The sequence below is a fragment of the Solenopsis invicta genome, chromosome 16, assembly GCF_016802725.1.
Source record: "Solenopsis invicta isolate M01_SB chromosome 16, UNIL_Sinv_3.0, whole genome shotgun sequence".
Lineage (NCBI taxonomy): Eukaryota > Metazoa > Arthropoda > Insecta > Hymenoptera > Formicidae > Solenopsis > Solenopsis invicta.
In genome coordinates this window covers 2,940,093-2,953,538 of record NC_052679.1, presented here as the reverse complement: position 1 = coordinate 2,953,538, position 13,446 = coordinate 2,940,093, and the positions used below count along the sequence as shown (strand labels likewise).

General features: G+C 39.4%; 1 protein-coding gene across 1 annotated transcript in view; it reads left to right on the top strand.

The window, feature by feature from the left end:
• The window catches only part of LOC105202650 (T-box transcription factor TBX20), a 67,936-nt gene that overhangs the window by 40,583 nt on the left and 13,907 nt on the right, over positions 1–13,446 (top strand). Inside the window, exons 4-5 of the mRNA XM_026132005.2 lie at positions 7,975–8,142; positions 9,455–9,531. Coding sequence (XP_025987790.1) covers positions 7,975–8,142; positions 9,455–9,531 — 245 coding nt within the window. The remainder of the gene's footprint in view (positions 1–7,974; positions 8,143–9,454; positions 9,532–13,446) is intronic.

Genomic DNA, 13,446 nt, shown 5'->3' with positions numbered 1-13,446 from the left:
CGGAATTTTTACGAGCCGACCGCGGAGAGCGGGCACGGTGTGTGTATTCAAATCCGCAGTACATAAATAACAGCTAATAAATAAGTACCGACGATGTGCCTATCATATTATACGTAATTTAGATAGTTCTGTTGACTGCTATGAGAATTACGTATTACGGACGAGTGGATTTTGCAATGACGAATCGCCGAGCTGCGAGTAGACGAGCTTCAAGACACTTGAGAAACTGACTTCAAGAATTTGCGGTTTATTAATTTATAAGTTGAAAAACTTCTAGCAATTTGCGGGCTATTTGAGAATTTAGCAGTGTACGTGCAGAGCCGTAACTATGCGAAGACAACACAGAGGGACAAGTGCCCATGGCCTTAAAATGGAATCGATTAAAAAATAATCGAACGTAATATTTTCAAATTTTCAATTACGTCACCGTACTTTTACTTTGAAGCCTTGACACTATACAAAATATTAAAACTGTAACTCCGTTTGATACTTTACAGGTTTTTCGTGACTTTGGATTAATTAAGTCATATTCGAATATTAATATTGCTCTTCGAATACTTCTCAGACTTCTTTCTGTTTTTACAGCTTCGTAAAGGAGAAGTTTTAGCACATTAAATTTAATTAAGAATTATTTTAGATCGACTATCAGACAAGAACGGTTATCCAATCTTTCTGTAATTTTAATTGAATATAATATCGTTAGATACTAATTATGACGATACGATCAATGAATTCACTGAAATAAAAGGAAGAAGAGAGTGCAATTGAAATAATTATTCTTTTTTGTATTTCTTAACATATGTGAATAACATCTTACATTTCTTGTGTATACAAAAATTATTTAAACACGATTCAAGCAGTTATTACATCGTATTTGTTTTCCATTTTTATTTTTTTTTCCAAAAATTAAGAGACTGCTAGAGATAAAGTTTTGCCCGTAAGGCACATAAAAAATTAATGACAGCTCTACGCACATGCCTACGTCTATATATATATAGTCTTATAAATACACTGGAATGTAAACTTATGAATAAATAATATATTGAATAATATAAAGTAATGCTCAATGCATCTGATAACTTATTTATGAGGTATTATGCAGTTACCTACTACGCACAAGCGTGAAAATTAATTTATCCCCATATTCTGGCATGGTATAAAATTGTCAATGTCTTTAAACGAAAAGAAATGACCGCGCAGTTTATTAATAGCGACAATAACGTTTTAATTCTTTTAATCGGTACACAATCTAACTCGGAAATATACAGGTACAGTGCTTAATTGCTCAGTAATAATTGCTTAATAATCTAAAAATAGCAAAAAAAAGAAAAAGAAAACGGTGAAAAATAAAACGCAGCAATCGCGGTTTCTTACGTTCGCGATTTACTCGAAAAAAAGAAAAAAAAACGCGATCGACCTCGCCGAGTATCCCAGCTATCGGGAAAAGCGTTCTCACGATCTCACGAGAAGTAAGTCCTCTCGCTTGAGGGGCAAGGTATTGGGTTTCCTACCTCGGCTTCCCGCGGGAATGCCCGTGCGCGCGCGGGGCGCGGCGGGGTTGATAAATTAAGCGAAAAGCTATGTAAAGGAAAAAAAAAAGCGGAGAGAAACGCGCGTAACGCGTTTCGCGTGTGCGTACATAATATCGCTCGCTACTCGCGCCTGCTGACCGGTAGTGTACGTATGTACGCACACGTTGCCCCGCGGTGGGGCCAAGCGGAGCGAAGCGAATTGTTGTCCCGACAGGTTACCGCGGGTTGTCCCACACGCGGCGGCCGCGCAGAAAACGAATAGGGACACCCCGGGATACCGCAACGCGATCGTCTCTCTCGCCATAAAGCTGCTACCTTCGGAAACAAACCTTCCTCGATGGAAGCCAGTTCTTTCTCTCTCTCTTTCTTTTTTTCTCTTCGTAAAATTAAATTCGGATCTTCATCGACCGGAAACATTATTCCAGCCAACGCCTCGTGGTGCGAACGATATTCGCGGCGCTTCGCGCGATTATATTTGCCATTATAGTTGCTCACGTTTACTTCTTTCTTTCTTGCTTTCCAATGAGAGCCTTTCTCCTTCCATTAGTCCGTTGCGAAATGAGATATTTTAACATAATTAATACCTTCCTAAAATCCGCAGGTTTCTGAGCATCATTTTTTTTTTACGTGATATTCTCGGTTAGTTTAAAACGAGAAGAGAGAATCGCGCAGTGACAAGAGACAAAATTGTTGACGAAGGATTCTGAAACATACGATAGAGACCAGCGCGGCGGCGGTGGCGGCGGCGAGCGCGATTTGCGAAACCGCGTGAATTTAACGCGCGTTGTAATCAATGAAGTGGCACCGGACACCTCTCTGCGAGCGAGGTCTCGCTCAATTACGCCCCTGGGCCGTTTAATTAATACGCCTATAATTCGCGGCCTTTGCGTAATTATATACACTTACAATGTGGGTACCCTGCGTGTAGATCCGGATAATCCACGGCCTGCCCTGAAAGAGAGACAGGGTAGTGAGTAAGGGAGTGGAAACGGAACGGAAAGGCAAGAGCGAGATCTCGTGAGAATGGAGGAAAAAGAAGACGAAGGATTTCCGTCGCCGCAACACACAACCGAGCTCGCTTTCGCGAGCATTCCAGGTGCACGCAGGCGCGCGTATGTGTGTGCGTACGTATTCCGGACGTCGCGACGCGACGCGACGTTTGTTTTTCGCCTGACCGCGAGATCGCCGCGCCGCGATATTTTTGAAACTGGTTTAATGCTCGCGACAGGTAGCCGAAGCGCGGCGAGTTTGCGCTCGCCCGGTAGTGTGCGACCTGCCTCGCACTGCCGGCGAATCGCGTGTGTGATATTAATGCGAAATTACCGAAGTGAGCACGCTCGGCAGATTCCACTGGTTGTACCCTAAACGCGACTTCCTCCGTCTCGGGCGGGCCTTCGTCCGTCATTTATTTCGGCTCGTGACAGGCTCGAAAATTTTAGTCCCTACCGCGGCGCGTTCCGGCACTCTGCATATTTTGCGACAATCAGATGCGACATTAGATTGTAATCATATTCGTACACGAAAAGAACCGTTTTCTGGCTGGAGTATCTAAAAATTGAGCTAGACAGATTAAAAAAAAATATTTTTTTTTTATTAGATTATTAGAATAATTATGTAGGACGCTCAAGCTGGTTGCTAAAACGTCAAGAATGTTTGCAACATTGATCATCATGAGCGTTTTACGTAATTGTTTTGATAGAATCTGTATTTAGCTGAATTTTTAGATACTTCAACGAAACCATTTTGTTCGTGATACACACAAAAAATATTTAATTCTGCTTTATTACTCAATTTATTTTTTGTTTTAATATTAGTTATTTTTTATAAGGAATAATTTTTTAATAATTGTCTTAAAATATATTCATAAATTTTAGAAAAACTCACTATCATATACTAAAAAAAGAATTATACTCTTTCACAGTATATTATAAAATTTTAGCAAAGAAAAATCAGAATAAGAAGCAAATAGAATTTTGTTTTAACTTAATTTTCGACTAAAGTATTGAATTACAAGAGTTTAGAATATATTTTGAGTAAATTTGATGCTTATGATGAATTTTTAACAATTTACAAATAAACTTATAAAATATTTAAAGTAAATAATATTAATTTAATTTAAATATGTATTTTTTTGTATGTTTATTATGTTTAAGTAAATATTACTTGTTTCAAATAAATAAATAATGTATTTTAAGATTATTATTAAAAGAAAATATTTTTTGTTTAAGGATTATCATTACATAAAAAGAAGATTAGAATTAAGTAATCGCTTTACTAATCACGAGAATAATATTTTTCTGCCTGCGTAATTTTAAAGTTTTTAATTTTGTGTGTAATAATCTTATATTTTTAGAATATATTTTCAGAATCTTCTTTAATTAAAAAATTCCGCAAAAGTTAATTTCTACATAATTTTTAAGTAATTTAGATCCTACAAGTATAATTTTTTTCCGCGTCTGTTTTAATCCGCAAAACCTTAAATTCTTAATTTAACAGACTTTTAAATCCTCTTGATTTTTTCGGATTCTGCGGTATTTATAGTCTTTTAAATCATCATTAGCCCCGCTGTGATTGATCTTCTCCTTTCATCCGCGGCGTTATTTAAATTTTGATTTTCGCTACAAATCACCGCCGGGATATTCCACCTATTTACGCTATCTACAGTATACATATCTAGAAACACGTTTATATTAATTGAGACTCGGATTAACGATCGACCTGGCATTCCGTCGTGATTGCTATCTAACGGGCGCGGGGAGAAAAATGCCAATAAATCGCCCGTGTAATGCCGCTATCAACATGTATTACGTGGATGACGCGATCTTTGATAAATCGCCACATGCAAATCACGGACAGAGAGCGGATCGGTTTCTCGGTAGCCTTTCGTAGCTAATTATTACAAATGGACTCTAATCGATTGAACGGAAGAAAAAAAAGTATTTGCGTCGTTTACGGCTTACGATACGCAAAGCGAGACTTCTTTTTTTCCGGAAAGCGGTTTTACGTGAGAAACCTGACGATGCGGAAAAATAGGAAATCTCGTCGAACAACACGATTCTTTTCCGATGAATTTTATATTGAGATATAGGCTATCTACGTATCGTTATATAATATTAAATATCGTATGAAAACTTTTAACAAAAAAATCTTAGCAAATATATATTAAATTTAAAAATTCTTAATTTCGAATTCGTTAAAAGTCGCGTCATCTTGGATTGTTTTTTGTTTTGGAATTGACTGATTCAAGTTTTATTTTAAATTTATTTGGTCTTCGTACGCAGAAGAAAACTAGTATCGAATCAACAATAACATTTTCTTGAAAGAATATCATAGCATTAAACAGACTTGTGCTTACATGAAGAAATAAAATTCTTTATGTAAGAAATAAATGTCTGTTTAAGGTTATCAAATTTTTTCAAAAAGATTTTATACTCTTGCTTATACATGAGAATATGATTGTTGATTTGATAATAATTTATTTCCGTGTATCTCTGATACTTAAACATTTTGTGAAAAAAGAGTTTTGAATATGTATATCATAATTATCGTTATAGACCAGATGCCATTATCTTACAGAAAAATTGATTTTAATGAACACTATCGTTTAGTTGTGTGTCAGCTGTGCTTCATAAATTATTACCCGTGTTTTTCGATGCTGGTACAATGTATTCGTGGCTATTTATTTTGAACGCGGATGATCGTGGTGAGAACACGTTCTATATCGACGAGGTGTGTTCTTATGATTGTAATCTACAATGTGTCGTAAACTCCTACGGATAACAATTTGCCGGAATAAAACGTATACCCGCATTGAGCCGTCGTCTTCCCGCATCCCGTACGACGATGAGCAAATCTTTATTTTTAAAGATGTCCAAGTTGCAATTTGTACGCGTCAAGACTTCATAAGGGCTAATAACAATCAACCGGATTATGAATTAATTATAGCGATAATGCAATTAAAAGATCAGATGGAAAAAAGACTAGAACGATTTCGTTGAAGTATCTAAACCAAAAGGAAAAATTACTAAATTTTAATAAATATTTATTCGAATAGTATTAGTGAAATATTTACTAAATGTAAATATATATTTATTTAGTCCAAAAACCACTAATTTAAGTATCATTTTTTTTTAATAGGAAATACTTATGTACCACAAGTAAATATTTTATTAGTATTGTTCGAATAAATATTTATTAAAATTGTGGAATTTTTCTGTCAGTGTAAATATTTAGCTGGATACAGATCTGAAAATAATTTTATTGGACAATCAAAATAATCGTGACTCGTGACGGACGTTTAAACATGACGCAATGTTGAAAAAATTTTGACATTCTAGCAATTCAATTTGAGAGTTTAACATAATTAATAGTTTTGTTGACTTAACAAAATTATTTTTAGATCTGTGTCCAACTAAATTTTTAGATACTTTAGCAAAAGCGTTCTTTCCGTGTAGAACAGCTCCACTGCGACAAGGGGGAGATCGTATACCTTTCGACTCCGGCGGGGAGCCAACGTATTCCTTTCATGACTCGATCGCTGACAATAGCGATTTTCCTGAATGAGCGAAGCGTTGTTCGCACGCGTGTCCCCGGGAAATCGAGATAATCGAGTTCCAAACCGGCCGCGCTCGATCGCCGGAATAAGTTATCCGATCGGACGTGCGCGCGACAGGTTTATCGGGCGGCCGTGTCGCGGATATGCACGCTCGTGTGCAACCGATCGTACATATGTATGCATAATACGTGATCACCGCTGCCCGTTTCGCTCGCGCGGGACGCGCGTATGCGTGTACATATAGGCCCCGGGATCGAAGCCGGTCGCGCGAACGGGACTTAAAAAGTCAGGGCCGGGCGAGAAGGGCCAGAAATGCCCAAAGACTCTACCGGGCCACCTGCAGCCGTTAAGTCTCAACAGTTGCGGCACCGCAGCCGCCTCCATATTTCATATTAGCGATAATATATAAGTCCGGCTACCGTCGCACTCTCCCTTTCCCCACTCGCTCCTGCTCTCGGCCTCCGTTCGTCCGTTCGTTCTCGTCGCGCGAGGCCCCGGCTTCTCTCGCTTCTAGGATCATTCCCGATGTATGCTAACGAGCCCGTCCGACCGGCTCGATTTCGGTAATTAGCGGCCCGCCGCTCATCGTCCCGAGCTCTATTGAATTCACATCTGTTTTCGAAAGTATGTTTATACGAATACGCGTACAAGCGATACGGAATGCGATCCCCTCTAATTTCGTGATTTCTCTCTTGCCGCGGATTGCTTCGCGTAATTTGCTCGAAAGCACAATTTGGATATTCTCGCAGATTGCAAGATACGAGTTTCGCGTTTTATCCTCAACGTCTAATTACTCCCTTTGTCTCTCTCTCTCTCTCTCTCTTTCTCTCAGGAGTTAATTTTAATCCGAACCATCCCCCGGATCCTAATCACCCCCTGTACGTCCCGCCCCGCGAATCACCCCTGAAAACGGCGAGGCGGAGGCAACGCGGGACGCGATGCGCGCGCGGTTGCTCGCGCGTTACACGATACCGTCGCGGGGAATTTGTTTCGTCGCGCCACATTGTTTCGGACAGGAAATCGATACGGAACTTCGCCCCGGCCGTAGCGCCGCGCGCTATCTACGGTATCTACCTGCGACAGAGCATCTCTCTCTCTCTCTCTCTCTCTCTCTCTCTCTGCGGCAGCGAGATTCCCGCTTGAAACTTTAACCCACCTATCTGCGCGACTTCTCCAAGTCACGCGCGCCATGAAGGTCTCGAGATATTCGAGAAAAACTTGCGCTCTAACGAGACGCGATCGCTTATCCATTCCTCGACAACTTAAAGGTCCCGAATCGGACTTTGCGAGACGAGGTAGCAAAATGGTTGCTCCCGCTTAATTTCGAGTAGATTGAAATTCAGCTGCGCATGGAAAGGCATTTTCGCTAAGCCGCGGGCGAAGCGGGCTTAAAATTCGGTAGCGACCGCTCCGCGTTGCTGTGCCGTCGTATACAAGTTTTCTCGACCTCTGTATTTATTATCTCTCGTATCCATTAGGAAGATTACACTGTGGACCACTGTGACCCATTTCTAGAAACGTAAAAGTCAGGCGAGCAAGATAGAGGCGTCCGCTGCTGCCTTCCGCTGATAATCTACTCGCGATAAACCGCAGCCACCTTGGGACGGGAAATATATTAACGCGCAATTAAGTATTGAGACACATAGGCTAAATAATTACCCGGTAACTTACGATAATCGGCGACTTAAGGCGCGCGTTCGCGCGGAACATCGTCGCCGATCGCGATGATAATCGTATTTTATTGTTATGGGGGGGGATATCGCAGTACCACCGCGCAATCCCGCTCTCACGGAATTCATTAGGGGAAGACCGCGGGAATCAATTTTTCGCGCTTAATCCTGTTGGGAGAAGCGATAATCGAATAGCAGATCTTCTTCGTTGTTGCAGATCGTACTGAACTCGATGCACAGGTATCAGCCGAGAATACACTTGGTCCGCTGTAAACACACTGACGACAACGGCTTGCACATCACCGATCTCCAGAAGGAGGAGCACAAGACGTTTGTCTTCAAGGAGGCCATTTTCACCGCCGTCACGGCGTATCAGAATCAGCTGGTAAGTCCAGATGCGTCTGGTTGAATAACAGTCAATTTATACACTGTAACGTTAACTCTCGACGAGCGGACCGCTGAATATCTGCATCGCGAGATTGAGGCCATGGCTCTCGACGTGGAGAATTCTTGAGAGCCTCGATTTTTTTACGCCACTTAATTTTCAGTTTGTCGCATTAGATAGAAATACACTCTTTCTTTTTTATTTATTAAAAAGTTTTTAATAATATGTATGTCATAATAATAAATTATTAAAATTTACAATTCATATTTAAAAAAATATATATATACACACATTTATAATAATTAATAATATTTCTTTTTTTTACCTATTAAATTCGCAAAGACCTAATCAAAACTTTTAGACCGTAATTGGTATTTAGAAATAAAGTGGAATATCTAAGGTGAAAAGAAAAAAGTAAAGATTGAAAATGGAAATAGAAAAGGAGATTCTTAAGAAATTCTCTTCTTTTTATTGCCAAATATTTAACATAAATAATTTTATCTATTTTTTAAATAGATTAATTATTACTTAAGTGATTTATAAGAGAAATTATAAATTCATGTAGTAAAAAGAGAGTAAAATTAATTTTTAAAAATTTTTATATGCATTTTGATATTAAATCAATAAAAATTTTTAGATTAAAAGTTTTTTTCTACTTTTTATATGTGTTGGAAGAAAACTAAGAAAAGGGATAAAATAAAATATTTTTTTTGTTTCTTGAAGTTTTCAATCATCGAAATGCATAAAAAAATTAAAAAAGTTATTTTATCCTTTTCAATTCCTATAGAGGTAAAGGATGAAACAAATTTTAATCTCAAAATTTTTATTGAAATAACATCGAAATGCATAAAAAATTTATAATTTTATTCACTTTTATCCTTTTCCATCTTTTTGTATCTATAATTTTTACTAGATCACTTATATAATAATTATATCAAGTCATTCTTCTAAAAAATATAGCCAAAATCACTTACTCGTATTTGTTGAATATTTTAAAAAAGTTAAAAGTTAAAAAGACTGGTATCTCTTATCTTCTTTATCTACGCTTTCAAATCTTTTTTTGAGATATTCCACCTTATCGTCGACTAAATTTTCAGCAAGAAAACTCATTACTTTTTCTTTCAAATACGTATTACGGTCCAAAAATTTTGATTAGAACTCGAGTTACAAGGATTTAAAACAGAAAAGACCGTAAAAACCTCCTGTTATTGAATAGGTTAATATAAAACTTTCTTCTCTCTGCATTTCAATTATCTTATTTAAATGTCTTGAGAAAAATATCAAACTTAACAAAAAAATATGTTTCTTGCAGATAACGAGATTGAAGATCGATAGTAATCCATTCGCCAAGGGTTTTAGGGACTCGTCTAGACTCACCGACTTCGATCGGTAAGTAGTTCTCGAAGGACGCAATAATATTATAATATATTCTCGATTCTATTTATATTCGGAATCGAGGCCGAGAAAGGGATTTTCGGCTTGAAATTCAAGCCGGAGTCATATCGGTAACTGATCGAATAATAATTCACAAAACTCGATTAAAATATGCCTCAGACTGGCTAGCAGCTAATCTGTCTGCGCCGCGCCGTCTCTCCTCCGCCGGGAGTTCCAAACCGTTCCGGTCCCGGCGAACGTATTTTCTGCATAGCGGTGTAACGAGCAATCATAGCGTCCATTTATAACGGCCGGACGTTGATCGAGCGGCCGCTAAATTAAAACCTATATTTTCGAATGAAATATCTATAACTCCCGTGTCGGCACGGCGCCGACGTCCTACTGGAAGGGGTTAATTAAAATGCGATTAGAGTGTCAGCGTATACGTCATTCGGCGCGGCGATTTCCTCGATTTTTTTCTCACGCGAATCACCTCCAGATCCAGGGAACGGATTAATTGCCCTTGAAAAGCGCTCGGACAAAATTGCGAGATCAAACGACTCGAGGCGATTAAAAGCTGATTATCAGATCGGCTCTAAAAATCGATCGAGGTTTCGTTTTTTTATATATTTCCTCTCTCAACTCCACCTATAATAATATACGCCCCACGTTTCAACTAGCATTCCGCCATTTTATATTTCCGGGATGGGTTTTTGCGCGACCATCCGGCTCGCTTCTTATTTCTTGCATCGCGCCTCGCATCGCGAGGATCCCGACCTATCGACACGCGGCGATCCTCTCGATCGTGGCGTCACGAGTGATCATTACATCCCATTAGAACGTCGGCACCTTAATCGCATGCCGCGCCGGCTAAATTATCGCTTAGATCTCTCGCGTTCGAGGCGGAAATTTACAACAACGTTAAACGCCGAAGCGAGCGACGAGATCGGCGCCGAAATGGACGTGCGCACGCGGCCGATTCCGAATTATCCGTGATCATCTATCTGCATGAATGACGACGCACCTGCCCGCTCGTGTGCATTCCTTCTCTCTTTCTATCTCTTCTCCGCGTTTACGGCTACGAGGCGGATACACGCACGACAAAAAAATATATACTATATATTTATATATATGTGAATGTATTGTATATTCTTTTTATTCGACATACACATCGCCCGTCATCGCGAGATCATCTTTAATACCGACGTCACGTTGCTAATCGTACGATTAATCGATGATCAACGTTGTTCGCCCGTCATCGTGTCTGCATAAAAAAAGTATTTTAATTTTTTCGGTCCTATATAATTTGTCAGTATTTCAACGGGATATTTACACTTTTTGATTTTGGAATTCAGACATGAAAAATCACTGATATATTATTCACGGAGGAATCAATTTGAATCCTTAAGATTTTTTTATTTATTATAAAAATTTTTAAATGTACGTATTTAAATCGCATAATTCAGACAAAGACATAATGAGTTTTATAAAATATCTAAAGATTTAGCTGAACACATCTGAAAATAATTTTGCTGGATTGTCAAAATAATTATGAAGGACGTTCAATACCCAGAGAAAAATTACGTTTAAATTGATGAAATCGTTTTTTTAACTTGATTTTTTTTTAAATTAAATGAAAACATCTTTGAAAAAATAAAAATTTATTTCAAGAAATGACACTAGTTTTTTTTCAAAGTAAATAAATTATTAGTTCAAAGTATTTGTTTAATTTGAACAAATAATTTTTTCTTCAAAGAAAATACTGACAGAAATATAAGAAATAATTTAGTTGTTTTGTTTTAAAAATATATTTCTTTCATTAAAAAAAAAGATTGCGTTGTACAACCAAACTATTTCTTTAATTCTATTAAAAGGAACGACCAAAACACTTCTTCAAATTGAAGAAATTTTTCTTTAATCGTTGAACAATGCACAAATTTCTTTGATTCAAAGAAATATTCTTTAACTCGAAGAAATTTTTCTCTGAATGAAGCATGAGTAACATTGTAAAAAACTTTAACATTGTAGCAATCAGTTTGAGTGTCTCACATAATAATTTTCAACAAAATCGTTCTTTCCATTCTTTCAGTATAGAAATAGAATACATTAAAACAAATTAGCATGAATAATCGATTTTGAATGTAAAGTGATTTTAAATGTAACCACTCGAAAGGAGCGCACGATAGACGCACCTCTTCTCGCATTGTTATAAACTACGCCGTATCGTATCAAGATTGAGAGTTTTATGTTCGACTTCCAGGCTTCTCGCCGCATAGCCTCGCGTTTAAAAATTGATTAGTCCGCTCGGAGAGAAGGCAAGGGCCTCGGTCGCGGGGTCTCGGATTCGGTACCATATTTTACGAAAAACCGTCTGGTGCCCTCGCACCGCCCACCGATCCTCAGAAATATATTAAGGAACGCGGCGCGCGTTAAGCGAGGCAGGGACTCTCGTCACGCCTCTTCCAATTTGCACGTGATCGCAGCTGGGCCGCTGGATGCCACTTTCACGAAAATTTTCTCCCCGGTCGGGGACGAGAACGCACCTATCTCCCGCGCGAGATCGTTTTGCAATTAATTAAGCTCATATTTCAGAACGCCGCCGCTCGTAACTCGCGCAATTAATGCACGGCTGTGCTTTTTTTTTCAGGGGCCGGCCCCTTCTCTGAAAAATCCGCGAAACCGAGCGAAACTCGGCCGAACACACAGCCCCGCCGTGGTATCGCTAATGACACTCTCGATCGGCATCGAAAACCCTAACGGCGCATTTAAGTGTCGCGATTACCGCCTCATTACGATCGGATAAACAATTTAATTGCGGTTTGCTTCTCGCGGAGCAGGTGGCTCACGACAGGTACGCGGACGACGATGGTTCTCGCGATCGCAAAAGCGATGAGAGCAGCAACAAACAAAAAATTGAGAGCGTCCGAAGAAAGGAGGAGAAACGAGGAAGAAGAGAGAGAGAGAGAGACGCAGTTTATATTAATGCCCTAAGACCACAACTTAATTCCCGGGGAACATGCACGATACTTGAGATAACGCAGATAACTTAAATAGAATCATTTCGAACGGAAATTTGTTCGTATGTGAAGCCTCCATTTTTAAGTTATTAATTCTCTCCCGTATCTCGAGACTTGTTTATTGAATCTCGAGGGTTTAATTCAGAATTACGCATTCCGAACGTCGAAATCTATAATAAATTCATGCGGTTCTCGACTATCAATTCGAAACTGTAAAATACGAGACTCTTATCTCTCAGCTCTTGTCGCGAACGGTGCACTTCCGTCACAAATGCATAGTCAAATAGATGTAAAAATTAACCCAACACAGAAAATCTCTCCAAAAGAGTTGCGCGACACAAAGTTTATTCGAGATTAAAAGGAAAAAGGAGGCTGAAACACGGCGAGGAACGAGAAGCTCACATTAGGCAGGGTAGGAGACGACTTTATTGGGTGTCCGTTATCGATTCGCGGACACGCAGTATATACGAGTCGATTTGCATAAAAACCTTGCATCGCGATCCCCGAGAGATCGCCGCGAGTCGACCGCGCCGTTAACAATTTAGTGGGCGTTGCTCGCGTCGATGCGCGCCCGGCTACCGGCGTGTCGTTCTTACTTATTAAATGAGGCCGAACGGCCCGATAACCGCCTCGCCACGAGGATGGAGAAGTCGGTCCTCGGCGCGAAGAGGCGATCGACCCCCGAGAAAAACCTACGAGCCGGTGAGAGAGATGAGGAGTAGGAGGGGGAAGGGCACGACGATAAAAGTAACGCGGCTTTTAATTACGAACCGATTTCAGCACCGTCGTCCCGCTGCGCGCCCTTGGAGCGAATATTATTAAAGCGATTCTCTCTCTCTCTCTCTCTCTCTCTCTCTCTCCCGGGTGCTGGGTTTATTGTCAAGTATGCGCATCGGATTATCGTCTCGCGTAT